This window comes from Oncorhynchus mykiss, chromosome 24, assembly GCF_057628025.1.
Source record: "Oncorhynchus mykiss isolate SJ-2025 chromosome 24, ASM5762802v1, whole genome shotgun sequence".
In the NCBI taxonomy this organism is placed as follows: Eukaryota; Metazoa; Chordata; class Actinopteri; order Salmoniformes; family Salmonidae; genus Oncorhynchus; species Oncorhynchus mykiss.
The window spans coordinates 13107779-13134200 of record NC_143045.1 but is presented as its reverse complement, the minus strand read 5'-3'; the positions used below and the strand labels follow the sequence as shown (position 1 = coordinate 13134200).

Here is a 26422-nt window from a genome sequence, read left to right as displayed (position 1 = left end):
CCCTCAGAACAACCTCAATTTGTCAGACATGGTCAGGTGTCGGAAGTGTTCCACAGGGATGCTGGCCCATGTTGTCTCCAATGCTTCCCACAATTGTAAATTTGGCTGGATGTCCTTTGGGTGGAGGACCATTCTTGATACACACAGGAAACTGTTGATCATGAAAAACCCAGCAGTGTTGCAGTTCTCGGCACACTCAAACCGGTGCGCCTGGCACCTACTACCATACCCCGTTTAAAGGCCCTTAAATGTTTAGTCTTGCCCATTCACCTTCTGAATGGCTCACATACACAATCCATGTCTCAATTGTTTCAAGGCTTAAAATCCTTCTTTAACCTGTCTCCTCCCCTTCATCTACACTGATTGAAGTGGATTTAACTTCATAGACTGACCAGGTGAAAGCTGTCATGTTTTGTCTACTCCGTGTATAGTATGATAAGACACACTGTATTAAGACCTTTCTCTATATCGAAGACTGCCCTGATAGGAGTTTTATTATGTTTTCTAAGTTTGAGTGTATAGCTCTTTTTCGTTTGTTTTCCCATCTCCGCACAACCAGCGCAAGGCACATAACATTATTGAGCTTGTGGTTTATTAGGGTTGATTTACCTGTATAGTGTGTGTGTGTGCTTGTGTACATGCGTAGTTATCAGTCATGAGCTCGAGATTGTTCGATGCAGTGCCTTGAGGTTTGGTGCGGTGCCGTGTTCGATTATGTCTCATTGTGTGCCAGTGAGTCATAGCCCTGGCCCCGCCCCCAGCCGTTCCCCCTGGCACTCAGCCCAGTGGAGGTTATTGCAAGGTGTAAGGGTGCATGGGAAACGCAGTTTGTTCCATTAGCAGGCAGGCAGTCATTCGCGTGTGGCCTGCCTTGTGAGCCCTGCAGGCTTGGGCCATCAGTCTGCAGACAGGTGGACTCCAGAGAGCGAGGCAGGGCGGCCTGGTACAACAGCTGGAGGACTCCACCCTCTCAGTCTGCAACATGTTCCCAACATCATGGAGATGGTTACGATGGGAAATGAGTGGTTTCTTCTCATCTGCACATTGAGCTGTGAGCTTTCCCTTTTGAATTCAGGGCCCGTATTTAGCAAGCTTCTCAGAGTAGGAGTACAGATCTAGGATCAGTTCCTCTCTGTCCATAATACCACTTAGGTCTGACTGGTTACGGATATGCCTATTTAAAAGAAAGATTCACCCATTTTGATTATTATTATTTTTTTTTTTTTTGCATCTCTGACTGATGTTCTATTCCCAGGGTCATTTCATGTTTCCATGTGTATAAGTATTCACACTCACCGAGTCAATACATGTTACAATCACCTCTGGCATCGATTACAGCTTTCAGTCTTTCTGGGTAAGTCTCTAAGAGCTTTGCACACCTAGATTGTTCAGTATTTGCAAATTATTCTTTTTATTTTATTCTTCAAGCTCTGTCAAGTTGGTTGTTGATCATAGCTAGACAGCCATTTTCAAGTCTTGCCACATATTTTCAAGCCGATTTTAAGTCAAAGCTGTAACTTGACCACTCATGAACATGCAATGTCCTCTTCAAGTGTATATTTGGTCTTGTGAGTTAGGTTGTTGTCCTCCTAAAAGGTGAATTTGTCTTCCAGTGTCTGGAAAGCACACTGAACCAGGTTTTCCTCTAGCCTGTGCTTTGTCCTATTAATTAGATTTTTATCCTAAAAAATAATCAATCGTCCTTGCTAATGGCAAGCATACCCATAACATTATGCAACCACCACCATGCTTGAAAATATGAAGAGCAGTACTCAGTGACGTGTTGTGTTGGATTTACCCCAAACATAACGCTTTGTATTTAGGACATAAAGTTAATTTCTTTGCCACATGTTTTTGAGTTTTACTTTAGTGCCTTATTGCAAACAGGAGGCAATCTTTTGGAAAATGTATTCTGTACAGGCTTCCTCCTTTGTCATTTAGGTTAGTATTGTGGAGTAACTACAATGTTGTTGTTCCATCCTCAGTTTTCTCCTATCACAGCCATTAAAGTCACCATTGGCCTCATGGTGGAATCCATGAGTGGTTTCCTTTCTCTCCGGCAACTGATTTAGGAAGGATGCCTGTATCTTTGTAGTGACTGGGTGTGTTGATACACCATCCAAAGTGTAATTAACAACTTCACCATGCTCAAAAGGGATATTCAATGTCTGCTTTTTTTTTTACCCATCTACCAATAGGTTTTTGTGAGGCATTGGAAAACCTCTGGTATTTTTGTATAGATCTGTTTGAAATTCCTTAATCGACTGCGGGACCTTAAAATGATCTGTATGTGTGGAATACAGAGATGAGGTAGTCATTCAAATATCATGTCATACACTATTATTGCACACAGAGTGAGTCCATGCAATTTATGACTTGTTCAGCGCATTTTTACTCCTGAACTTATTTAGGCTTGCCGTAACAAAGGGGTTGAATACTTGTTTTGTTGTCATTTTTTTCTAATTTGTAAAAATGTATTTGTCCCGTTTCCAAGTGGAGGCTGTTGAGAATATAGGAGTTATTGGGAAGGCAGTTAAACAATAGATCAAAGGAAGGGCCGACAAAATGGGATTATAGCTCCTGTATAATTACGTAATCTGAATTTGCAATTAGGCATTTCAAATGAAATATCTCTGAATATTTATTTTGAATTTCTCATTATTTTTGGGGGGTTGTTTGCAAACAGTCTTTTGAAATAGCTATACGAGAGATATTTGGAGGTGAGATATTAGGCCGGTTCTTGCTATTCTAGTTTGTTGAAATCAGTCAGACTTGACGTTTTAGCAGGTTTATTCAGCTTAGAAAGTTGCAGGTACAAATACAAATGCTATGTATAGAGCAAGAATGATTCCCTGTTCTACAGGAAAGAATGTCCTATCTCTTCTACACAATATATTTCTATCTTAACATTCCTTAACACTCCTAAACAGACCCCAGTGGGTATTTAGCCTAACCTTGGCCTGTCTTGTCCTTCTCTTGTTCCAGTACCTCTTTGCAGACAGCACCAACAGCTACCTCTGGAACTCCTTTGACTTCTGCAAGACCATCCAGGGGTTCTCCATCCCCTTCAAGCCCACAGACCTGCTGCTGCACAGCAAGAGGGCCAACCTGGTCCTGGGCTATGACAGCTCCCACCCCAACAAACAGGTACTCAACTGACTGCTATAGAACTGACTGCTATAGAAATGGAGATCTTTGTGCAGGAGGTGTCTATTATGATGATCAGTGCTTTGCCTGTAGCTCTGTGGCCACCATTTTGGTTTGGGGTTAGATGCCTATGTGGACTAATGGCTCTACTCCATACGCTGGATTGCCATACTATAGCCCACAGCATTTGGTGTATAATACAGTGTTCTAGAGAAACACAGCCAATATTTCTTAATGCAAATAGTAATTAAATGTCACAGCTGCATATACTAAACTGTCTCTCTGAAAAACACAATACATTTTGTGGAATTTTTCCGAACTACTTATTCACGTTTCAGCTTAACAGAAATGATGGAAAACGGTTAACTCTCAAACATTCTGCCAGTTCTATGCAGCCTGGAGTCAACATGTGCAAATGAGCCCCTGACCTACATTTACTCCCCACCCCCCGCCTCTGTTATTTTTGCAGCTATGGAAATCTGACGATTTTGGAGAGACATGGGTGTTGATCCAAGAGCACGTGAAGGCCTATTTCTGGTAAGATCAATGCCTCTGTGATTGTGTGAGGAGAGGCAGAACGTACAGTCATCAGTATAACCATTTGTCGATGTTGAGTACCAGACTGTCTGCAAAACATTAAAGCATCGGTCTGTGAGAGGGATGGGTGGGATGTGCGTGTGTGTCTTCATTTCCTGTTTACTTCCTGTTTTTCTGTGACTGCTTGCCTCCTCCATCATCTGGCCCTCACTAGACCTTAATGTCTTCCGATTGCTGTCTGCTTACCAAGCATGCAGCTCGCCAGCTAACCCCCTGCCTCTCCAAGTTAAATATATGGATTAGATTGGCCCTTGTAATTGAATGACAATGCAAAGAAAATGCCACTATGATCCCTGAGGAAGAGAGAGACTGATTACAAGATTTTTATTTGGGCCTCACTATGTGTGAATGGCTTAATGACTCTGGTAACACCAAAATGATTTTGAACCCTGCTATCAATCAGATCTGGGTTCAAATTGTGTTTTAAATCTTTCAAATACTTTGAACGTTTGCTTGAGCCTGCCTGGAGTGCCAGAAGTGCAGAGTTTGCAGAGAAAAGGTCTATCAAGCACATCAAAAACAACAAACTTGCTTAAAACAACCTGATAACGATGATGATTGCGACACTTTCAGTGCCATGTGTCTCTCACCTCAAGTAGTAGGCCTAGGCAGGAGAGTGGCACATTCAAACATAAAACATATTTTCCTTTCCTTTCATATTTCCCCATCCATAAAAGATAAAGCCCTGCTTTGGAAGGATTTGACCGATCTGTTAATGATTTAAAGGCGTGGATGTGGAGGGTTAGCTAGGGTTAGACGTCCAGACCATGCTATCTGAATGGGAAGAATTCCAAGGCCCTTGGCCAATAAATTCTTCCAGTTCAGTTCACATGGTCAACAAAGAAAAACTTTTGGCCCTACCTATGTCCCACTTGCGGCCGTTTTCTGCATCTTTCCAGGGGTGTGGAGCCGTACGACTCCCCCACCACGGTGCTGGTCCAGAGGCACGAGCCCCAGGGGGTGTCCAGCATCCTCAGCAGCACCGACTTCTTCCAGAGTGAGCAGAACCGCCGAGTCGTCCTAGAGAGAGTGGACAACTTCCAGCTCCGGGACAAGTACATGTTCGCCACCACTTCCACAGTAAGTGAGGTTGATTTGCAGGGGGAATTATACATGACAGGCATTCTGTTGCTTTTGCAGTGTTGAGAATGCTCATGTTAATATGGAGAGGAATGCCCACATTGATTATTTTAAAAACACAAAAAGTGGGTGGTCTTACCTTAACTATGTTCTATTACAGTGCCTTCAGAAAGTATTCACACCCTTGACTTCTTCCACATTTTGTTGTTAAAACCTGAAGTGAAAATCGATTAAATAGTGCAATAATAGTGTTTAGCATGTTTATTTAGGACTACCTCATCCCTGTACACATACAGTTATCTTTAAGGACCCTCAGTCGAGCAGTGAATTTAACCTTTCTGATCTCCCCATCCCGGATCCGGGTTCGTGAATACAGACTCAAGCTCATTACCATAACGCAACGTTAACTATTCATGAAAATCGCAAATGAAATGAAATAAATATGCTAGCTCTCAAGCTTAGCCTTTTGTTAACAACACTGTCATCTCAGATTTTCAAAATATGCTTCTCAACCATTGCAAAACAATCATTTGTGTAACAGTATTGATGGCTAACGTAGCATTTAGCATTAGCATTCAGCTGGCAACATTTACACAAAAAAACAGAAAAGCATTCAAAAAAATCATTTACCTTTGAAGAACTTCAGATGTTTTCATTGAGGAGACTCTCAGATAGCAAATGTTCAGTTTTTCCTGAAAGATTATTTGTTTAGGACAAATCGCTCCGTTTTCTGCGTCACGTTTAGCTATGAAAAAACCCCTGTATCCAGGATTGTGTAAATCTATCAGCAAGCTCATTAGCATAACACAACGTTAACTATTTATGAAAATCGCAAATGAAATGAAATAAATATGCCATCTCTCAAGCTTAGCCTTTTGTAAACAACACTGTCATCTCAGATTTTCAAAATATGCTTCTCAACCATAGGAAAACAATCATTTGTGTAAAAGTAGCTAGCTAGAGTTAGCATTTTGCGTTAGCATTTAGCGTTAGCATTAGCGTTAGCATCCAGCACGCAACATTAACAAAAACATAAAAGCCTTCAAATAAAATCATTTACCTTTGAAGAACTTCTGATGTTTTCAATGAGGATACTCTCAGTTAGATAGCAGATGCTCAGTTTTTCCAAAAAGATTCCTTGTGTATTAGAAATAGCTCCGTTTTATACATCACATTTGGCTACCAAAAAAAATCCATAAATTCAGTCCTCAAAACGCAAACTTTTTTCCAAATTAACTCCATAATATCGACTGAAAACATGGCAAACGTTGTTTAGAATCAATCCTCAAGGTGTTTTTCACATATCTCTTCATTGATACATCGTTCTTGGAAACATGCTTTCTCTCCTGAATCCCAGGAGAAAATGCCTGCACCTGAAGATTACGCACAAATTTAGACAAAGGACACCGGGCGGACCTCTGGAAAATGTAGTCTCTTATGGCCAATCTTCCAATGATATGCCTACAAATACGTCACAATGCTGCTAAGACCTTGGGCGAACGACAGAAAGTGTAGGCTCATTCCTTGCGCAATCACAGCCATATAAGGAGAGAATGGAAAACAGAGCTTCAGAAATTCTGCTAATTCCTGGGTGATGCATCATCTTGGTTTCGCCTGTAGAATGAGTTCTGGGGCACTTACAGACAAAATCTTTGCAGATTCTGAAACTTCAGAGTGTTTTCTTTCCAAAACTGTCAAGAATATGCATAGTCGAGCATCTTTTCGTGACAAAATATCGCGCTTAAAACGGGAACGTTTTTTATCCAAAAATGAAATAGCGCCCCTAGAGCTCTAAGAGGTTAAGGAAGGAAACCGCTCAGGGATTTTGAGGAAGGAAACCGCTCAGGGATTTCACCAATGGTGACTTTAACTTCTTGCGTCGAGCCATCCCGGATCCGGGATCGTGACTACAGCCTCAAGCTCATTACCATAACGCAACGTTAACTATTCATGAAAATCGCAAATGAAATGAAATCAATATGCTAGCTCTCAAGCTTAGCCTTTTGTTAACAACACTGTCATCTCAGATTTTCAAAATATGCTTCTCAACCATAGCAAAACAAGCATTTGTGTAACAGTATTGATAGCTAGCGTAGCATTTAGCGTAGCATTTAGCGTTAGCATTCAGCAGGCAACATTTTCACAAAAACCAGAAAAGCATTCAAATAAAATCATTTACCTTTGAAGAACTTCGGATGTTTTCAATGAGGAGACTCTCAGTTAGATAGCAAATGTTCAGTTTTTCCTGAAAGATTATTTGTTTAGGACAAATTGCTCCGTTTTCTTCATCACGTTTGGGTAAGACATTTAAAAAAAAAAAAAATTTAAGTCATTAAAACGCAAACTTTTTTCCAAATTAACTCCATAATATCGACAGAAACATGGCAAACGATGTTTAGAATCATTCCTCAAGGTGTTTTTCACATATCTATCGATGATAAATCCTTCATGGCAGTTGACTTTCTTCTGAAGAAATGGAACGCGCATGGACCTAGAGATTACGCAATAATTTCGACACAGGACACCGGGCGGACACCTGGTAAATGCAGTCTCTTATGGTCAATCTTCCAATGATATGCCTACAAATACGTCACAATGCTGCAGACACCTTGGAGAAACGACAGAAAAGGCAGGCTCATTCCTGGCGCATTCACAGCCATATAAGGAGACATTGGAACACAGCGCCTTCAGAATCTGGGGCATTTCCTGTATGAAACTTCATCTTGGTTTCGCCTGTAGCATTAGTTCTGGGGCACTCACAGATAATATCTTTGCAGTTTTGGAAACGTCAGAGCTTTTTCTTTCCAAAGCTGTCAATTACATGCATAGTCGAGCATCTTTTCTTGACAAAATATCTTGTTTAAAACGGGAACGTTTTTTATCCAAAAATTAAAAGAGCGCCCCCTATCTCGAAGAAGTTATTAAAACAGTTACAGATGTCGTGACGTGACCTTCATTAATCTGATGACTGTTATTTATTCAATCCACTAGCTATGTTTAATTGTTACCCCATTTAAATGAGTCATGTAACAAACTCATTAGGAATTTACCATCTCCTGAATTAAACTCTAGATATATATAAGTTGTATATCGATAACAATCACTTATTAATCATTACCTCATATCAGTCTCATTTGGAACGTCGCAGACTTCTTGAATCCGCAAGAACCCCATCCTTTTCTGACTATTCAGTACTAAACAAATGTATTTAATTGTTTATTTAATAACTAACTAAATAGTAATACCGAATACACATACAGTCGTGGCCAAATGTTTTGAGAATGACACAAATATTCATTTTCACAAAGTTTGCTGCTTCAGTGTATGACAGCTTGTTACACAGAGATGGAGAAGGGGGTGGGGAAAATAGAGAGAGAGGGAGAAAGGGAAATTTATCGTGGATACATTCTAGGACTGTTGTCACATTAATCCTATACCTTGCACACGAACTGCCACCCGTTTGGGTAAGAAGTGTATTGATGTGTAGATGTCCTTGTTTGTTGTGTCTCTGTTGAAACCAATCAATCCTTTTATGGGGAATGGCTCGATAATGTAAGGCTCTTATTTTTCACCAGAAGTCGCAATGTCCTTGTCCTGGCTTGGAGTGGAGTGTTTCTTCAGAACAGATACTCAGTGATTGTCTGAGATGGAATTTTATTCTTTCCCACCTCGTGTCTTTAGTCAAAGTTCTAGGACCACTTTTACATGCCCAGCTGCAGACTGGAGATTTTAATGCCTAGTTTTTATCTTCTTCACCTCGTTTTGAGTTTCCAACCGTTTGTAACATTTAGCTCATGCTTCACGTCTGCTGGTCTCAAGATTGATTATTCAGGGTTCAGCTCCCGACCACTTTACATGCCAGTAGCAACCCGGCAATGTTCGGGTCTGTTGTAAATTTTGTTACCAAGGCTTTTTATCCTCAGGGAAAAAGGGGTCATTCAATCACGCCGACACGATGTCTGTGCTCACTTGGGGCGTGGCTACTGACTGGGCAAAAGTTTATATGAAAAACAATTATCTCATTAGAAGACTAAAATCACATTCCTATCTTAACAAAAAAACTCTCATACTTAATCATATATTTTGTATAACATTTAGATGTAAACTTGACACTTTCAGAGTTATTTCTTGATATCATCCTTAATGACATCAAAATAAACAATATGACAATAATATTCTTTAAGTCTCCACTGATCATTCTAAACTTTCAGATGTTCCAATGTTCACTTTCTGGGCAAAAAGGTTTTGTCGGCAAAAGTCTTCTGGAGACAAAGCACATTTCTTTCCCAATACTGAGGAGCAAAGGGAGAGATTCTCCTCCTGCCTAATTTACGACCGAGTGTTAAGGTGTCAAAACCGGGCCACCCCCCCTTCCCCTCTTCTGTGGGTAAGAGGGTCTGGTTGTTGTCAGCTATTTACCAAGCTGATCTGAGGCCTTTGTGTCATGACTCTCCTGGGTGAGGCACAGTTTAATGGCTGTGGTAGGAGAAAACTGAGGTTTGATCTACAACATTGTAGTTACTCCACAATACTAACCTAATTGGCAGAGTGAAAAGAAGGCAGCCTGTACAGAATAAAAATATTCCAAAACATACATCCTGTTTGCAACAAGGCACTAAAGTAAAACTACAAAAAATGTAGCAAAGAAATTAACTTTGTCCTGAAAGCAAAGTGTTATATTTGGGGCAAACACAACACATCACTGAGTACCACTCTTTATATTTTCAAGCATGGTGATGGCTGCATCATGTTATGGTATGCTTGTCGTTGGCAAGGACTAGGGAGAAGAGCTAAGCAGAGGCAAAATCATAGAGTAAAACCTGGTTGTCTGCTTTCCAACAGACACTGGGAAAAAAATTCACCATTCACCAGGACAAAAACCTAAAACACAAGGCCAAATATACACCCTGGTTGCTTACCAAGACAACAGAATGTTCCTAAGTGGCCTAGTTAAAGTTTGACTTAAATTGTCTTAGAAATCTATGGCAAAACTTGAAAATGGCTGTCTAGCAATGATCAACAACCAACTTGACAGAGCTTGAAGAATAAAATAAAAATAATGATGTGCAAATATTGTACAATCCAGGTGTGCAAAGCTCTTAGAGACTTACCCAGAAAGACTCACAGCTGTAATCGCAGCAAAAGGTGATCTTAACATGTATTGATTCAGGGGTGTGAATACTTATGTAAATTTGATATTTCAGTATTTATTTTTCAAAAATTGTGCAACAATGTCTACGAACATGTTTTCACTTTGCCATTATGGGGTATTGTTTGTAGATGGGTGAGACATTTTTTATTCCAGCTGTGACGTGACAATATGTAGAATAATTTAAGGGGTATGAATACTTTCTGAAGGACTGTAAGTCATTAGTCAAACCCATCATATTGAACTGGTATGCTTAAATACCTGATAAGTCCACCACATGCATAGAATCGTTCGAAAGGTAGTATCTCTTATCCCTAGCTAAAGTATTTGGCCTCCTATAACCCCAGCAGTGTCTGTCTGCGATAAAGTCGCACGTTGTTTGGCATATGGAAACCACAGGCACATGACTGCTGCTTTTTGAAACAGATGGGGACGGTTTGATCCCAGGTTCCTTCCTTGGCTGTGAATCTGCGTCACAAATATCCAGCGTGCTTTGCCTGGGCGCATGCAGTCCAATAAATGATTGACTCCTCCATGAAAAGAGGAATATCTTTTGTTGTGTACACAATGTGGACTGGAGAGACGGGCCATGTCATGTACTGTGGAACACTGGGGTTAATGTGGTCTGATACATACCGATCCCATCAAAACTAGGCTGAAATATTAGTTTGCATTTGATAGCACACATGTCTATTCTGAGCCAATTACGGGTAATGATTTCTGTCTGTGCAAACTCAGTCCTAGCCCTGAATAACCACGCAGACTCACTGCAGTCAACGCTGTGTTGTTAAACAGCCATGGCCAAACACACGTATCTGAATCCTGGCATTACCACACACACACACACACACACACACACACACAAACATGTAGCGGAAAGGGGAAAGAGAGAGACTGAAAGTACAATTGCAGATGATTGTTGTTTGGGGCATTTTCACTATGAGGAAGTGGTGTTTCTGTAAAGAAACTGAATGGAGAGCTGAGGTTCTGCGCTGCTGCTTAGCTTGTGCAACCTTGAAGAAATATGCATTCTTAAACCCCTATAAATATGCACATTGTGTATTGTGAATGTTTGTACGTTGTAACTACCATATCTTTATTCATATCAGTCTCTTACAAATCAATTGACTCAACATTCACAGCTACAAGCATACTTCATAATGTCGTCCCTATCAGAGGTGGGACCAAGTCATTGTTTTACAAGTCACACGTAAGTCTCAAGTCTTAGCACTCAAGTCCCGAGTCAAGTTCCAAGTCAAGACAGGCAAGTGAGACAAGTCTCAAGTCTTAGCACTCAAGTCCCGAGTCAAGTTCCAAGTCAAGACAGGCAAGTGAGACAAGTCTCAAGTCCTAAACAAGTCATAACATGCTCTTCACCAAATGTAATACCATTTCATGTTTTTAACAAGAGTAATAGTTAGTATATTACATTTACGCAAATCATGAATGCTTTTAAAAATATCTATATATTTATTACTTTGAAAATACATTTTATATTACCATGGAAATACATGGGTAGCCATGAGAAAGACCCCCCCCCCCCTCTGTGACAGCGGGAGAGGAGTGGTAGGCTGGGTCGTGTGGGGTGGTTGCTCTCCTGTAGATGAGTTAAGCAGCAGAGAATCTGCTGGCCATCCAACATGGCAATTCACATAGAAATACATTTAGTGTAGAATAGACAATCGAGTACAGATCTATGTATTGCAGTACAGATCTATGTATTGCATTTCTATCTGTAAGACTGTATCTGAATGCGATGCCTCAGATGAAATAAGCTGCCATTCTTCATTCATTATCAATGGAGAAAGCTCAAAACTGCGGAGGACAGCAGAGACAGGGATGGTGGGATGTGTGAAGCATAAACCCAACCAGAGGTTCAAGCACTCACTGTAATCAGCAGGTTAGGAAGAGTACACAACCATTCTAGGAGGCACTCTGCCACAAATGTGCTCATTTGATCTATTCCAGCTCCAAACAGCGTGGTGGCGAGTCAATCTGCAAATCTAATCTAGGCAAGCAGTGAGGAGCACACATAACAATGCAGGCTCCAGACATCACAAGCAGTGAGGAGCGCACATAACAATACAGACTCCAGACATCACAAGCAGTGAGGAGCGCACATAACAATACAGGCTCCAGACATCACAAGCAGTGAGGAGCGCACATAACAATACAGGCTCCAGACATCACAAGCAGTGAGGAGCACACATAACAATACAGACTCCAGACATCACAAGCAGTGAGGAGCACACAACAATACAGGCTCCAGACATCACAAGCAGTGAGGAGCGCACATAACAATACAGGCTCCAGACATCACAAGCAGTGAGGAGCGCACATAACAATACAGGCTCCAGACATCACAAGCAGTGAGGAGCACACATAACAATACAGGCTCCAGACATCACAAGCCAGGCAAAAAACAACAACCATGAAACAAACAAGTTACACACACTCATAAACACACAGCCTCGTGTGATGGATAGCTGTCGGCTCTATCAGCCACGACTTACCGTTCTTTGTGCAGCTTCAAATGTTGAACAAAGTTGGAAATGGTTGCGCCTCCGTCTGTCATTTTCTTGCCGCATATTTTGCAAGTTGCAATCCGTTTTTTGTTGATATAGCATCGTCTTTATATCCGAAAATAAATCGTTTTGTGTATCATCTTTCCAAGGGCTCCGTCTGAATTCACCTGCCGACGTTACTCTACACTGCCACACACAATTTGATTGGCTGCTGTCCAATTCAAACTGTAATCCGTTAAATGAAGAGTTAATGCTGCACACTTTTTTTTCATAGCATCATTTGTAATATTTGGGCTTGGGGAGGGTTGGGGAGGCTTGGGGAGGGTATCAAATCAGTTCGAGTCAAAAGGCTCAAGTCCAAGTCAAGTAACGAGTCATTGGTGTTAAAGTCAAAAGTCGAGTTGCAAGTCATCATATTTGTGACTCGAGTCTTACTCGAGTCCAAGTCATGTGACTCGAGTCCACACCTCTGGTCGAAACTCTCTTTGGGTAAGGCTAGCAGACTTTAACAACACATTTGCATGTGACAGAATGCGCTACTATGACGGTCTCCATAGAGGCGAATGTATGCGAATGTGTATGCTAAGGTGGGTCGCTCAGATTGTCAGAACAGCGAAATGGCTTATGTTGTGTCTCGTCTGCATACCCAACCAACATGTTGGCCAGCAGCACTCCTGTTGGTCGGGGCTAGAGAGTGCAACTTGTCAGACATGACCGATCTATGTGATGTTGTGGTTTGGTTGCTTGGTGTCACTAACCACTCATGCACACCCTCATCAGGGTTCTGTTGCCCAGTGCTGCCGTGTGCTGCAGTCTCAAGTACTGTTGCTATTCCCAATGGGCTGATTTGTTCCATAGCCAAAGGATAGTATGGTGTGTGTTTTTTTTCTGGCTAGAATTGTATCCCAAGCTATATCATTTCACACTTCCACTCGTAGAAAGTGATATTCCCACTTCCATTGTAGATTTGGATTGTTTTTATAGATGGTAATGAGACTAAATACAAAAGGCTAAACACAAACGAATGGTTGGAATGTAGATTATGTTAATCACCAACATCATTCACATGAATCCAAAATAGGCAAATTAAAAAACAATATGGAAAACTACACTGAGTGTAGAAAACATTAGGAACACCTTCCTAATATTGAGTTGCACTCCCTTTTGCCCTCAGAACAACCTCAATTCATTGGGGTATGGACTCTACAAGGTGTCAAAAGCATTTCACAGGGATGCTGGCCCATTTTGACTCCAATGCTTCCCAGAGTTGTGTCAAGTTGGCTGGATGTCCTTTGGGTGGTGGACCATTCTTGATACACACAGGAAACTGTTGAGCATGAAAAACCCAGCAGAGTTGCAGTTCTTGACACACTCAAACCGGTGCGCCTGGCACCTTCTACCATACCCGATTCAAAGGCACTTAAATATTTTGTCTTGCCCATTCACCCTCAGAATGGCACACATACACAATCCATGTCTCAATTGTCTCAAGGCTTAAAAATCCTTCTTTAACCTGTCTCCTCCCCTTCATTGAAGTGGGTTTAACAAGTGACATCAATTAGGGATCATAGCTTTCACCTGGATTCACCTGGTCAGTCTATGACATGGAAAGAGCAAGTGTTCCTTATGTTTTGTACACTCAGTGAATGTGGTTAAATTAATAAATATAAAGCTATGTTAGTTCCTATCTAAGAGCCTCTGATGTCATATCTTTGCATCATTAGCTTAAGCACTCAGTTAATTAAATAAAACTACTACAGTCTGTGACCCCACAGCCTGACCCAACCTACAGCACAGCCCCCCCCCCCTCCCAAATACGGTTGAGCAGTGAGCATGTGAAATGCTCAGTGACGCAGCCCAGTCGCAGAGCATTAGCAACACCGTGTCAACGCTAACTCGTCACTTTCACTCACTCTCATCCGTCTCTAGTCATACCCACTACCCAGCCCCTACTAATATCTTCGGCTAGAGCTAATAGGATTACCGTAATGAATATCACGAGCTTTTGGCAGCACCAAGCTTCTTAGGCCAATTAAAAGCCCCAGAAACGCAGAGTTTTTATCCCAGGCCTGACAATATAGATCCCTGAGTAATGATTGATAATCAGACCTTAAGACCTCTACTCCTTTCCATAGTCCTCCGGAAGATAACTGGCTTAATTAATATAAATGGACGTCAATAAGAGGTTTCTTAGGTTTTGTTTTTAACACATTTCCTTGTTATTTGCAAGGTGTCTCAGTGGCGACGAGAGGAGGGGGAGTGTAACAAGATCAAGGACTTCCTTTTCGAATGGTTGCCTGTGCTTTCCCTGATGCGTCAATACCTCCAATGTGTTTAATGTAGCCATAACGGCATAGAGCAGACCAACAACCACATTGAACAGGAGATTGCAATGCTGCTGTTTGGACTTTTTTGTTTCCCCTGGAAAATAGATTTAAGTGTTGTGACACCCAGAGAACAAGACCTAGCTTTATTCCTTTGGGCAGGCATATTGGTCGCAATGGCCCTTAACGTTGTAGTGGCCTTTTACTTTCTTCCTTAACGTGTGATGCCAAACCCCACATTTCCCCAGCTCCCACTGCAATGTGTGACTCATCTCACACACACACACACACACACACACACACACACACACACACACACACACACACACACACACACACACACACACACACACACACACACACACACACACACAAACAACAGGGCACTTCGCTGTAAAAAACAATGCGACATGTCCAGTGTGAGAGAAGGAGGGCGGAGATAAACATGCCACTTAAAAGCAATGGGAGGTCTGGGTAATGGCTCTATGTCCCTCAGATTAACAGTTACCTTCTGGCTGGATAAACAAACCACAACGACAGCTCCCATAGGCTCGGCTCTGCAGGAGGACTGGAGAGGACAGGGTTTCATGTGCCCCCCCCCACTACTATTCTTCTAGTTTATTGATTTAGATATAGAATGTGAAAAGGCAGGGGGGTTATCCAAATATCATAATTTGCATTGGAAGCACAGTGCTTCTGTTCTGAGCAGAAGTTAGACTGCTGAAGGTATATTCTTGCTATGAATATGTACAGGTGAATCAATTCAATAAGAATGCATGGTGCTCAGTATCTGTTCCTGGTATTTATATTAACATAATGACGCTTCATAATGACTTAACCATCCATCCAACTATCATGAAATTATTATTAAGACACCGTACATTTGCTAAAGCAAGGTTTGATATGAATCCCTGGTGGATAGAATCCATTTTCCACAGATCGTCAGACCTCTCTTCTGTCATGGAAGCCAGTCAAGCTACTGTGGTTGAAATGACCCCCCTGGCCTGCTGTCATTGAAGCATTGAAGCAGTAGTCTTTTCCCGTGACTAGGTTTCTCTCCCCTTGGTATTCTCCATGCCCACATTGTGTTGTTGTGGCTGCTTGGCTTTCAGAACACGGCAGACTCTGTCGCGGGGACGGAACGTTAACAGCAACAGTAGATAAATCAATAGGTTGAAAAGCACTGTGGGGACCCAGACTTGCGGACAGACTTGCAGGCAGGCAGACAGACAGACTCACACGCAGGCAGGCACATTGTGTCTCAGGGAACAGGGAGTCACTTTGTTGCGCCTGCTGGGTCATCAGATAAAAGACAGACTACATGACATGAATGCTTGCCTAGATCCATCAGTCATCAGTGGGGGAACTGGGAAAGCTCTCAGTGAGCGCGCGCATGTTTTGTTTTTATTGATCATCTTGGCTGCCTTGAGGGCGCTCTCTGCTAATCCAAGATGATGTCATGAACCTGATTGCTGTCCTATGCGGTGAATAATTCTGTGATGTTCAGTGGCTCTTATTTGCTGCCTGCTTTCCAACTGTGCACCACTAGTGTAGCTGTGTTTTGCGTGTGTGTGTGTTTGTCTGTGTGGCCCGTCAGACTGAAGTATTATTTCAGTGCATTACTGAAGCCATCTGTCCTCTTCATTGTTAGCATCATCGTGGGATTTCCATGTCTGTGTGACACATCTCTTTTCCACAAACTGTTGGCTGCTCTATGATGTTAACACTGACCTTTGTAGTGATATTTTATAACATTGTTTTGTCCCAGCTCGGTAAAGATACTTGTATTAATCGGTGTGTGTGTGTGTATTGCGTGTGCGTGCGTGCCTCAATAACTACAAATATAATCATATTAAACTGTGTATTTGGCCTCCCTAATAAAGTGTACTCGCTTGACATTTATTACCTGCAGCTTTTAATGAAGATAATATTTCTGTTAGTTGTTAATGGAGGGTGGAAGGCCAGACAGGCTGTTAGTGGTCCCATCCTGCTGATGTGAGCCTAGCTTAGCCAATCCCTGGGAGGCAGATCACATGGTGTCGGTGTTGCCAGACTGACACGTAAGAGGAGACACATCACTGGCTGTGTCTCAAATGGCACCCTATACAGTGCACTACTTTTGACCAGGCTCCATTAGTCTCTGGTCTAAAGTAGTGCATTTTGTAGGGAATAGGGTGCCATTTGGGATGCAAATAGCGTCTCAGGTCTCTCTGGGGATCCGGAGGGCGGCGAGACTCGGCGCTTTGGTCTTCCTGCTTGTAATTCATTAGAGTACAGCCCCTTTCCCCTCTCTTGAACAAAGTGGTCTCGCTGACATAACAATGAGATTTGGCCTTTGATTGTTCTCATTGGCCCACTGAGCTTACAATCCGCCCAACAGTACAGATAGATTCATCACTTGAGTCTTTAAATGCCCTATAAGACCATGGCCAGAGCTTACCCATGATTTTTCACAATTATTTAAGTCAGTAAGTCATAGTTTCCACTTTGTGCAAATCCTTGTGAGTGCGGTATCTTTTCCTATGATATGACATACAAATTATTTTCAGCCTACCATTAGTTTCAGGGCTGGGGTTTATTTGAATGTTACCACCCACCAGCAGTGTTGTTTATTGTTCAGAAATAGCTGCAAAGTTGCTCCTCTTCGTGACTGAGATGAGCCAAATAACCTTGTGTTCACTTGGCCGCCTGAGCAATGGAGGAAATTAAAACGCGGTGCAAATTTGTTTTTCCACCTTATTTTGGAGCTAGTCTGTATTAAAAATGTATACTCAGCACTCATGTATATACCTACTCATTCAAGGTTTTTTCTTTTCTTTTTACTATTTTCTACGTTGTAGAATAATAGTGAAAACATCAAAATATGAAATAACACATATGGAATCATGTAGTAACCAAAAAAGTGTTAACCAAATAAAAATATATTTTATATTAGCCACCCTTTGACTTGATTACATCTTTGCACACTCTTGGCATTCTCTCAACCTGCTTCATGAGGTTGTCACCTGGAATGTATTTAAATTCTTAATGTGTTTGAGCCAATCAGTTGTGTTGTGACAAGGTAGGGGTGGTATATCAATTTCAAGAACTTTGAAAGTTTCTTCAAGTGCAGTCGCAAAATCCATCAAGGGCAATGATGAAACTGGCTCTCATGAGGACCGTCACAGGAAAGGAAGACCCAGAGTTACCTTCGCTGCAGAGGATAAGTTCATTAGAGTTAACTGCACCTCAGATTGCAGCCCAAATAAATGCTTCACAGAGTTCAAGTAACAGACACATCTCAACATCAACTGTTCGGAGGACACTACGTGAGTTAGGCCTTCATGGTCAAATTGCTGCAAAGAAACCACTACTAAAGGACTCCAATAAGAAGAAGAGACTACTTGGGCCAAGAAACACGAGCAATGGACATTAGACCGGTGGAAATCTCTCCTTTGGTCTGATGAATCCAAATTCGAGATTTTTGCTTCCAACTGCCATGTCTTTGTGAGACGCAGAGTAGGTGAACGGTTGATCTCTGAATGTGTGGTTCCCACCTTGAATCATGGAAGAGGAGGTGTGATGGTGTGGGGGTGCTTTGCTGGTGACACTGTCTGTGATTTATTTAGAATTCAAGGCACACTTAACCAGCATGGCTACCACAGCATGCTGCAGCAATATGCCATCCCATCTGGTTTGCGCTTAGTGGGACTATCATTTGTTTATCAAGATAATTCAAGGCACACTTAACCAGCATGGCTACCACAGCATTCTGCAGCAATACTCCATCCCATCTGGTTTGCGCTTAGTGGGACTATCATTTGTTTATCAAGAGAACAATGACCCAAAACACTCCTCCAGGCTGTGTAAGGGCTATTTGACCAAGGAGAGTAATGTAGTGCTGCATCAGATGACCTGGCCTCCACAACCAGTTTGTGATGAGTTGGACCGCAGAGTGAATGAAAAGCAGCCAACAAGTGCTCAGCATATGTGTGAACTCCTTCTTGTTGGAAAAGCATTTTTCATGAAGCTGGTTGAGAGAATGCCAAGAGTGTGCAAAGCTGTCATCAAGGCAAAGGGTGGCTACTTTGAAGGATCTCAAATATAAAATATAATTTTGATTTGTTTAACACTTTTTTGGTTGCTACATGATTCCATATGTGTTATTTCATAGTTTGATGTCTCTACGATTATTCTACAATGTAGAAAATAGTAAAAAATAAAGTAAAACCTTTGAGTAGGTGTGTCCAAACTTTTGACTGGTACTGTATATAAATGTTATAGTTGCTTGATGTGATATTATTTTGCAATCCCCCGTCGCCCCAAGATGGATTATTTTGACCACTAACGTTTTGCCTCACTACACACCCCACTGCTTTGGTTGGTCTAACATTACCTAGACACCACAACTGTCTATCCAGATAAGGAAACGGCACTCGTGAAAAAAGTTCAAGGAAATTATAGTAACATGTCATTTGCTGCTTGGATGATCATGAGCAAAGCCATTGTAGCCTATCATTTCACTTCCCCTGTGAGAACCATGTACCGCAGCCAAAGCCTGCCAGCAGCCTACTTACTACCAAAGGTTGTCCATTAAAATGTAGAAAAACGCATATCAGCAATCTTTCAATACTTATCCATATTACCGGAGCTTCATCTTGTTCTTTATAAGCCTTTCGATGGTGGATTCGCGGTCATCATTTTTTGGAAGATGCGAAAACTTTGGAGATCACAATAGATGGTGAAGTCAAAGATAGGCCAGTGGTTTCCATCTTTGAGATGGTTTTCCCTAAATCAATGCTCATGACACATCCAGAACCAGCCATTACTGGCTAACATTTTGAAATTAGTATAGGCCTAGTAAAAAATAAATGACAGAACATTAGCCAGCTAGATAAGGTTAGCATGCTAGCTAGCTACACTGCCAGCTGCCAGTGCCCTATTTGCTGATGTTTATAAACGCCACGTGGAAAATCCCACACCCAATTTGTGAATATGAATAAGTAGTAAATCTTCGAAGGTGGAACCTAAACGTGCCTTTCCTGTCTATAGGACAGGAAATTACGTTGATGTAGTTTTGTCAACTTTCTCTGGGGGGTCCTTTTAATAATAGCAGATTCTATAATAATTTTGTCACATTGGTCATAATTAAGAGGTGGTCATTAAGCTGTCTCCATGGCTCTTTGTGTTTCTTATTGATTGATTTATTAATTGTACATCTGTTGGTTCCAGACTTTGTTGGGGAGCCATGAACCATCCTCCGTCCAGCTGTGGGTGTCCTACAACCGCCAGCCAATGAAAGCCGCACAGTTCATGACCCGCCACCCAATCACAGTGAGTCTCCAGGCCTGCTTCGCCACACCAGAACATCCTCTCTGTGGCTCCTAGTTGATTCCTAGTCTAGAGAACAAACCTGTCACTGTATCGTTGATGAAATTGGGAAAATGTGTTTGTAAGGAAATGCTATAACTATACTATGTAGCTAGTATGTAGTTGACAGCTCAACATGAGCCAGAAATCACAAGAACAATGCTGTAAGGCGTTACACTCCACTCACAGTAGAAAGATTTTAATTCCATTACATTATTTATCTTAAAAATGAACCTGTTTTTGTGTAATAAAAGTTTAATTACAATCATCAGCTTTTAGTTGTGAGAGAATCACACCATGCCCTTCACAAATATGGAAAACTGCTCAACGTCTCTTTTCTTCTCCTGCAGGAGTACTACATCGCTGACGCCTCGGAGGACCAGGTGTTTGTTTGCGTCAACCACCTCAACAACGTCACCCACCTGTACATCTCAGACACGCAGGGCCTGTCCTTCTCCCTGTCCCTGGAGAATGTGCTATACTACACCCCAGAGGGTTCAGGCAGCAACACCCTCATCAGGTAGGTACAATATTCCTAGTGCTTCTCAATTCTCTACTGGGGGGTTGCACAACTCTGCTCCAGGCCAGCACTTACACACCTGTTTCCTCTATATGACCTAATCAACCAATCTCGGGTTGCTCATTTTTGTTTCAGGCCGGCCCAGCACTAACCCACCTGATTTGATCTATTAACTAATCGCAGGTTGCACATTTTTGTTCCATCCCAGCACTAACCCATTATATTCAGCTAATCTGCTTATCACTGTGATTAGTGGCTTGTTAGTGCTGGGGTAGGACCAAAATGTGCGCCACCTTTGGTGTATCCCCCCCCAGGAACAGATTTGGAAACACTGCAGTATTCTACTAAGCAACAATGGATCTGAGATCTGGGTTCAATTAGTATTGGTATCTTTCAAATACTTAAGCTGCCCTTGATTGAGCTTACCTGACACAACAGAATCAAAAGAAAAGTCCCAAAAGTGCAAGCCCTTCCCGTCTGACACTCCAGGCAGGCTCAATCAATCACCCAATGCCTTTCAAAGAAAACAAGTACTATTTGAAGTCTGCAATATTCTGATGTGACTCACAGTTAAGGCAGCCTAATTAGTAGGAAACACTATGAGATCTGTAGTGTCTTGCTAGGAACAAAGTAACAGAACTCACCTTGATCAAGTACACACACCCTTGGATCAATTAGACCCACCTTGATCAAACGCACCCACCCAACTTTATTTATTTTGGAGAGAGGAGGCTGTTCTACGTCTGATCATTGCAGCACTGGGGGACCTCCTGGGGTGCATTCCTAGTGACGACGATGAGTCAGTGTGTGTGTGTGTGCGCGTTTTCTCCTCAGAGTTGGTCAACAACAGCAGGGCCTTTGCATGTGTTCACATGTTTAAATCCCAGGGACCAGGATGTTGGATGTTTGCTGAGTCCATGGCGTCACGGCGCTGCAGTGTAGCGTAATGCGTCCAGCGCCTATAATTAGTCAAATGACTAGGACCAGCTACCTGGAGTTGTTGTGTTGTGAGAGCAGCTTGATTGCTTCTTGATAGTGAGGCGACCTCACGACAGGAGCAGAACACGTGTTTCCTTTAACCAACATAGCCACAAGATACACTGAACGTGATCCTGTATTGTTGTTGATGCTAATCATGTCTGTGTGTATATGTGCATCTGTCTGTGTTTGTGTACCTACGCCTGTGTGTGTGTGTGTGTGTGTGCCACTGTGTGTGTTTCATCCCAGGTACTTTACCAATGAGCCCTTTGCTGACCTGCACCGTGTGGAGGGTCTGCGTGGCGTCTTCGTGGCCACGCTCATCAACGGCTCACTCAGCAAGGACAACATGCGCTCCGTGATCACCTTCGACAAGGGGGGCACCTGGGAACTGCTGCAGGCCCCCTCCGCCGACAGCCTGGGAGGAACACTGGACTGCCAGGTAGCTAGCTAGCTGTTACAGTAACACCTGACCCTGTATCAGTGGTTAGAGAAAGCGTTCACCTACTCCCTGGTGGGTTTCCCCTAACCACTGATACAGGATACTGAAACACAGACTCTAGGTTATAGCTGCCTGACAGACCATTGCTGGCAGCTTCAGCAATGTGACATCATACACATCGGGTCGACAACAACAGGATTACACGAAGCAGACCATTCTCTTTTTTCCTTTAATAACCTGCTGCATGTAAAATATTGTGTGCTATAGCTTGGAAAATAAATAAATGTGAGTCTGGATGACAACGTAATGTTTGTTTCCAACATTAGGGCTGTTTTCCTAAATAAGTTATATCCGCTTCGGGTTTTGTTTCCTTTCCACGATACTAGCGTGTGTCGCGATACTATTATCATCCCAGCCCTAATTAAGATCTGCCCAAGTCTCCCACTGTTGGCTCTTGTTAATGTAGGCATGCCTGAAGGGAGGGCAAAAATTGGGAAGAGACATTAAAGTGACAGTCTTGGCAGAATGTAATTATTTTCTTGTTGATGTCTGTGAGCAGGAAGTTGCCTCGTTGTGTGTAACACTGTCAAAGTGTTGAGTCTATGAGTCCTTTGAGGTAGGAATTGGGGGTGGGTTAATATGAACCTACATTAGTGGTTAGGAACAACAGCCGTGAGGCCACAAGGTGTGTTTGCATTCTAAAGGGGAAGTAAGTTTGCATGCAAACAGGTGTGTTCTGTCTGGTTTTAGAAAGTGGTTGTGTCCCTTGTACTAAAATGTATGCACTCACTACTATAACCCGCTTTGGATAAGAGTGTCAGCTAAATTTACTATGATGTAAATGTAGCTTCACTTCTGAGAAAATAGTTTATATTTGTATTTATTTATTTTTGGTTTTGCCAGATTGTTGTCTCCATTGACCTAACACTTCTCTCTCCATCTCTCCCCTCTCCCTCCACAACGCCTCTCCATCCCTCCCTTCCCCCCTACTCGATCTCCCTTCACCTTTCCTATCTATCCCTCCATTTTTTCTTTCTATATCTCTCTCCTCTCTATCCCTCCCTCCCTCCCCTCCATCCCTCTTCGACACCCTCTCGGTACCTCTCTATCCCCCCCATCCTGTCCCTCCCTCTCTGTAGCTCTCCAAGGGCTGCTCCCTCCACCTGGCCCAGCGCTGGAGCCAGCTTCTCAACATTCAACTGCGCAGGATGCCCATACTGTCCAAGGAGTCAGCACCAGGGCTCATCATGGCCACAGGTGGGGAGGCTTAGACTAGCATCATACCACTACAATGACTATTTATTTTAAAATACGTACAGTACCAGTCAAACGTTTGGACACACCTACTCATTCAAGTTTTTATTTATTTTTAATTTGACTATTTTCTACATTGTAAAATAATAGTGAAGACATCAAAACAACTATGAAATAACACATATGGAATCATGTAGTAACCAAAAAAGTGTTATATACAGTGCCTTGCGAAAGTATTCGGCCCCCTTGAACTTTGCGACCTTTTGCCACATTTCAGGCTTCAAACATAAAGATATAAAACTGTATTTTTTTGTGAAGAATCAACAACAAGTGGGACACAATCATGAAGTGAAATGACATTTATTGGATATTTCAAACTTTTTTAACAAATCAAAAACGGAAAAATTGAGCGTGCAAAATTATTCAGCCCCCTTAAGTTAATAATTTGTAGCGCCACCTTTTGCTGCAATTACAGCTGTAAGTCGCTTGGGGTATGTCTCTATCAGTTTTACACATCGAGAGACTGACATTTTTTCCCATTCCTCCTTGCAAAACAGCTGGAGCTCAGTGAGGTTGGATGGAGAGCATTTGTGAACAGCAGTTTTCAGTTCTTTCCACAGATTCTCGATTGGATTCAGGTCTGGACTTTGACTTGGCCATTCTAACACCTGGATATGTTTATTTTTGAACCATTCCATTGTAGATTTTGCTTTATGTTTTGGATCATTGTCTTGTTGGAAGACAAATCTCCGTCCCAGTCTCAGGTCTTTTGCAGACTCCATCAGGTTTTCTTCCAGAATGGTCCTGTATTTGGCTCCATCCATCTTCCCATCAATTTTAACCATCTTCCCTGTCCCTGCTGAAGAAAAGCAGGCCCAAACCATGATGCTGCCACCACCATGTTTGACAGTGGGGATGGTGTGTTCAGCTGTGTTGCTTTTACGCCAAACATAACGTTTTGCATTGTTGCCAAAAAGTTCAATTTTGGTTTCATCTGACCAGAGCACCTTCTTCCACATGTTTGGTGTGTCTCCCAGGTGGCTTGTGGCAAACTTTAAACAACACTTTTTATGGATATCTTTAAGAAATGGCTTTCTTGCCACTCTTCCATAAAGGCCAGATTTGTGCAATATACGACTGATTGTTGTCCTATGGACAGAGTCTCCCACCTCAGCTGTAGATCTCTGCAGTTCATCCAGAGTGATCATGGGCCTCTTGGCTGCATCTCTGATCAGTCTTCTCCTTGTATGAGCTGAAAGTTTAGAGGGACGGCCAGGTCTTGGTAGATTTGCAGTGGTCTGATACTCCTTCCATCTCAATATTATCGCTTGCACAGTGCTCCTTGGGATGTTTAAAGCTTGGGAAATCTTTTTTTATCCAAATCCAGCTTTAAACTTCTTCACAACAGTATCTCGGACCTGCCTGGTGTGTTCCTTGTTCTTCATGATGCTCTCTGCGCTTTTAACGGACCTCTGAGACTATCACAGTGCAGGTGCATTTATACGGAGACTTGATTACACACAGGTGGATTGTATTTATCATCATTAGTCATTTAGGTCAACATTGGATCATTCAGAGATCCTCACTGAACTTCTGGAGAGAGTTTGCTGCACTGAAAGTAAAGGGGCTGAATAATTTTGCACACCCAATTTTTCAGTTTTTGATTTGTTAAAAAAGTTTGAAATATCCAATAAATGTTGTTCCACTTCATGATTGTGTCCCACTTGTTGTTGATTCTTCACAAAAAAATACAGTTTTATATCTTTATGTTTGAAGCCTGAAAAGTGGCAAAAGGTCGCAAAGTTCAAGGGGGCCGAATACTTTCGCAAGGCACTGTATTTTGTATTTGAGATTCTTCAAAGTAGCCACCCTTTGCCTTGATGACATCTTTGCACACACTTGGTATTCTCTCAACCAGCTTCATGAGGTAGTCACCTGGAATGCATTTCAATCAACAGGTGTGCCTTGTTAAAAGTTAATTTGTGGAATTGTTTACCTTCTTAATGCGTTTGAGCCAATCAGTTGTGTTGTGACAAGGTAGGGGTGGTATACAGAAGATAGCCCTATTTGGTAAAAGTCCAAGTGCATATTATGGCAAGAACAGCTCAAATAAACAAAGAGAAACAACAGTCCATCATTACTTTAAGACATGAAGGTCAGTCAATCCAGAACATTTCAAGAACTTTGAAAGTTTCTTCAGTCGCAAAACCATCAAGCGCAATGATGAAACTGGCTCTCATGAGGAAAAGAAGACCCAGAGTTACCTCTGCTGCAGAGGATACGTTCATTAGAGTTACCAGCCTCAGAAATTGCAACCCAAATAAATGTTTCACAGAGTTCAAGTAACAGACACATCTCAACATCAACTGTTCATAGGAGACTGCGTGAATCAGGCCTTCACGGTCAAATTGCTGCAAAGTAACCACTACTAAAAGGCACCAGTAATAAGAAGAGACTTGCTTGAGCCAAGAAACACGAGCAATGGACATTAGACTGGTGGAAATCTGTCCAAATTTGACATTTTTGGTTCCAACCGCCATGTCTTTGTGAGACGCAGAGTAGGTGAACGGATGATCTCTGCATGTGTGGTTCCCACCTTGAAGCATGGAGGAGGAGGTGTGATGGTGTGGGGGTGCTTTTCTGGTGACGCTGTCTATGATTTATTTAGAATTCAAGGCACACTTAACCAGCATGGCTTCCACAGCATTCTGCAGCAATACGCCATCCCATCTGGTTTGCGCTTAGTGGGACTATCATTTGTTTATCAAGAGAATTCAAGGCACACTTAACCAGCATGGCTACCACAGCATTCTGCAGCAATACTCCATCCTATCTGGTTTGCGCTTAGTGGGACTATCATTTGTTTATCAAGAGAACAATGACCCAAAACACTCCTCCAGGCTGTGTAAGGGCTATTTGACCAAGGAGAGTAACGTAGTGCTGCATCAGATGACCTGGCCTCCACAACCCGTTTGTGATGAGTTGGACCGCAGAGTGAATGAAAAGCAGCCAACAAGTGCTCAGCATATGTGTGAACTCATTCATGACTGTTGGAAA

At 42.2% G+C, this 26422-nt stretch overlaps 1 protein-coding gene across 2 annotated transcripts in view; it reads left to right on the top strand.

Annotated features, from left to right (window-relative positions):
• The window catches only part of LOC110503325 (sortilin-related receptor), a 74125-nt gene that overhangs the window by 16022 nt on the left and 31681 nt on the right, over nt 1-26422 (top strand). For both annotated transcript variants that reach the window (XM_036961905.2, XM_036961904.2), the window contains exons 4-10: nt 2986-3147; nt 3617-3684; nt 4644-4824; nt 20034-20135; nt 20522-20691; nt 21919-22111; nt 23251-23368. In XM_036961905.2, the coding sequence (XP_036817800.2) occupies nt 2986-3147; nt 3617-3684; nt 4644-4824; nt 20034-20135; nt 20522-20691; nt 21919-22111; nt 23251-23368 (994 nt within the window). The remainder of the gene's footprint in view (nt 1-2985; nt 3148-3616; nt 3685-4643; nt 4825-20033; nt 20136-20521; nt 20692-21918; nt 22112-23250; nt 23369-26422) is intronic.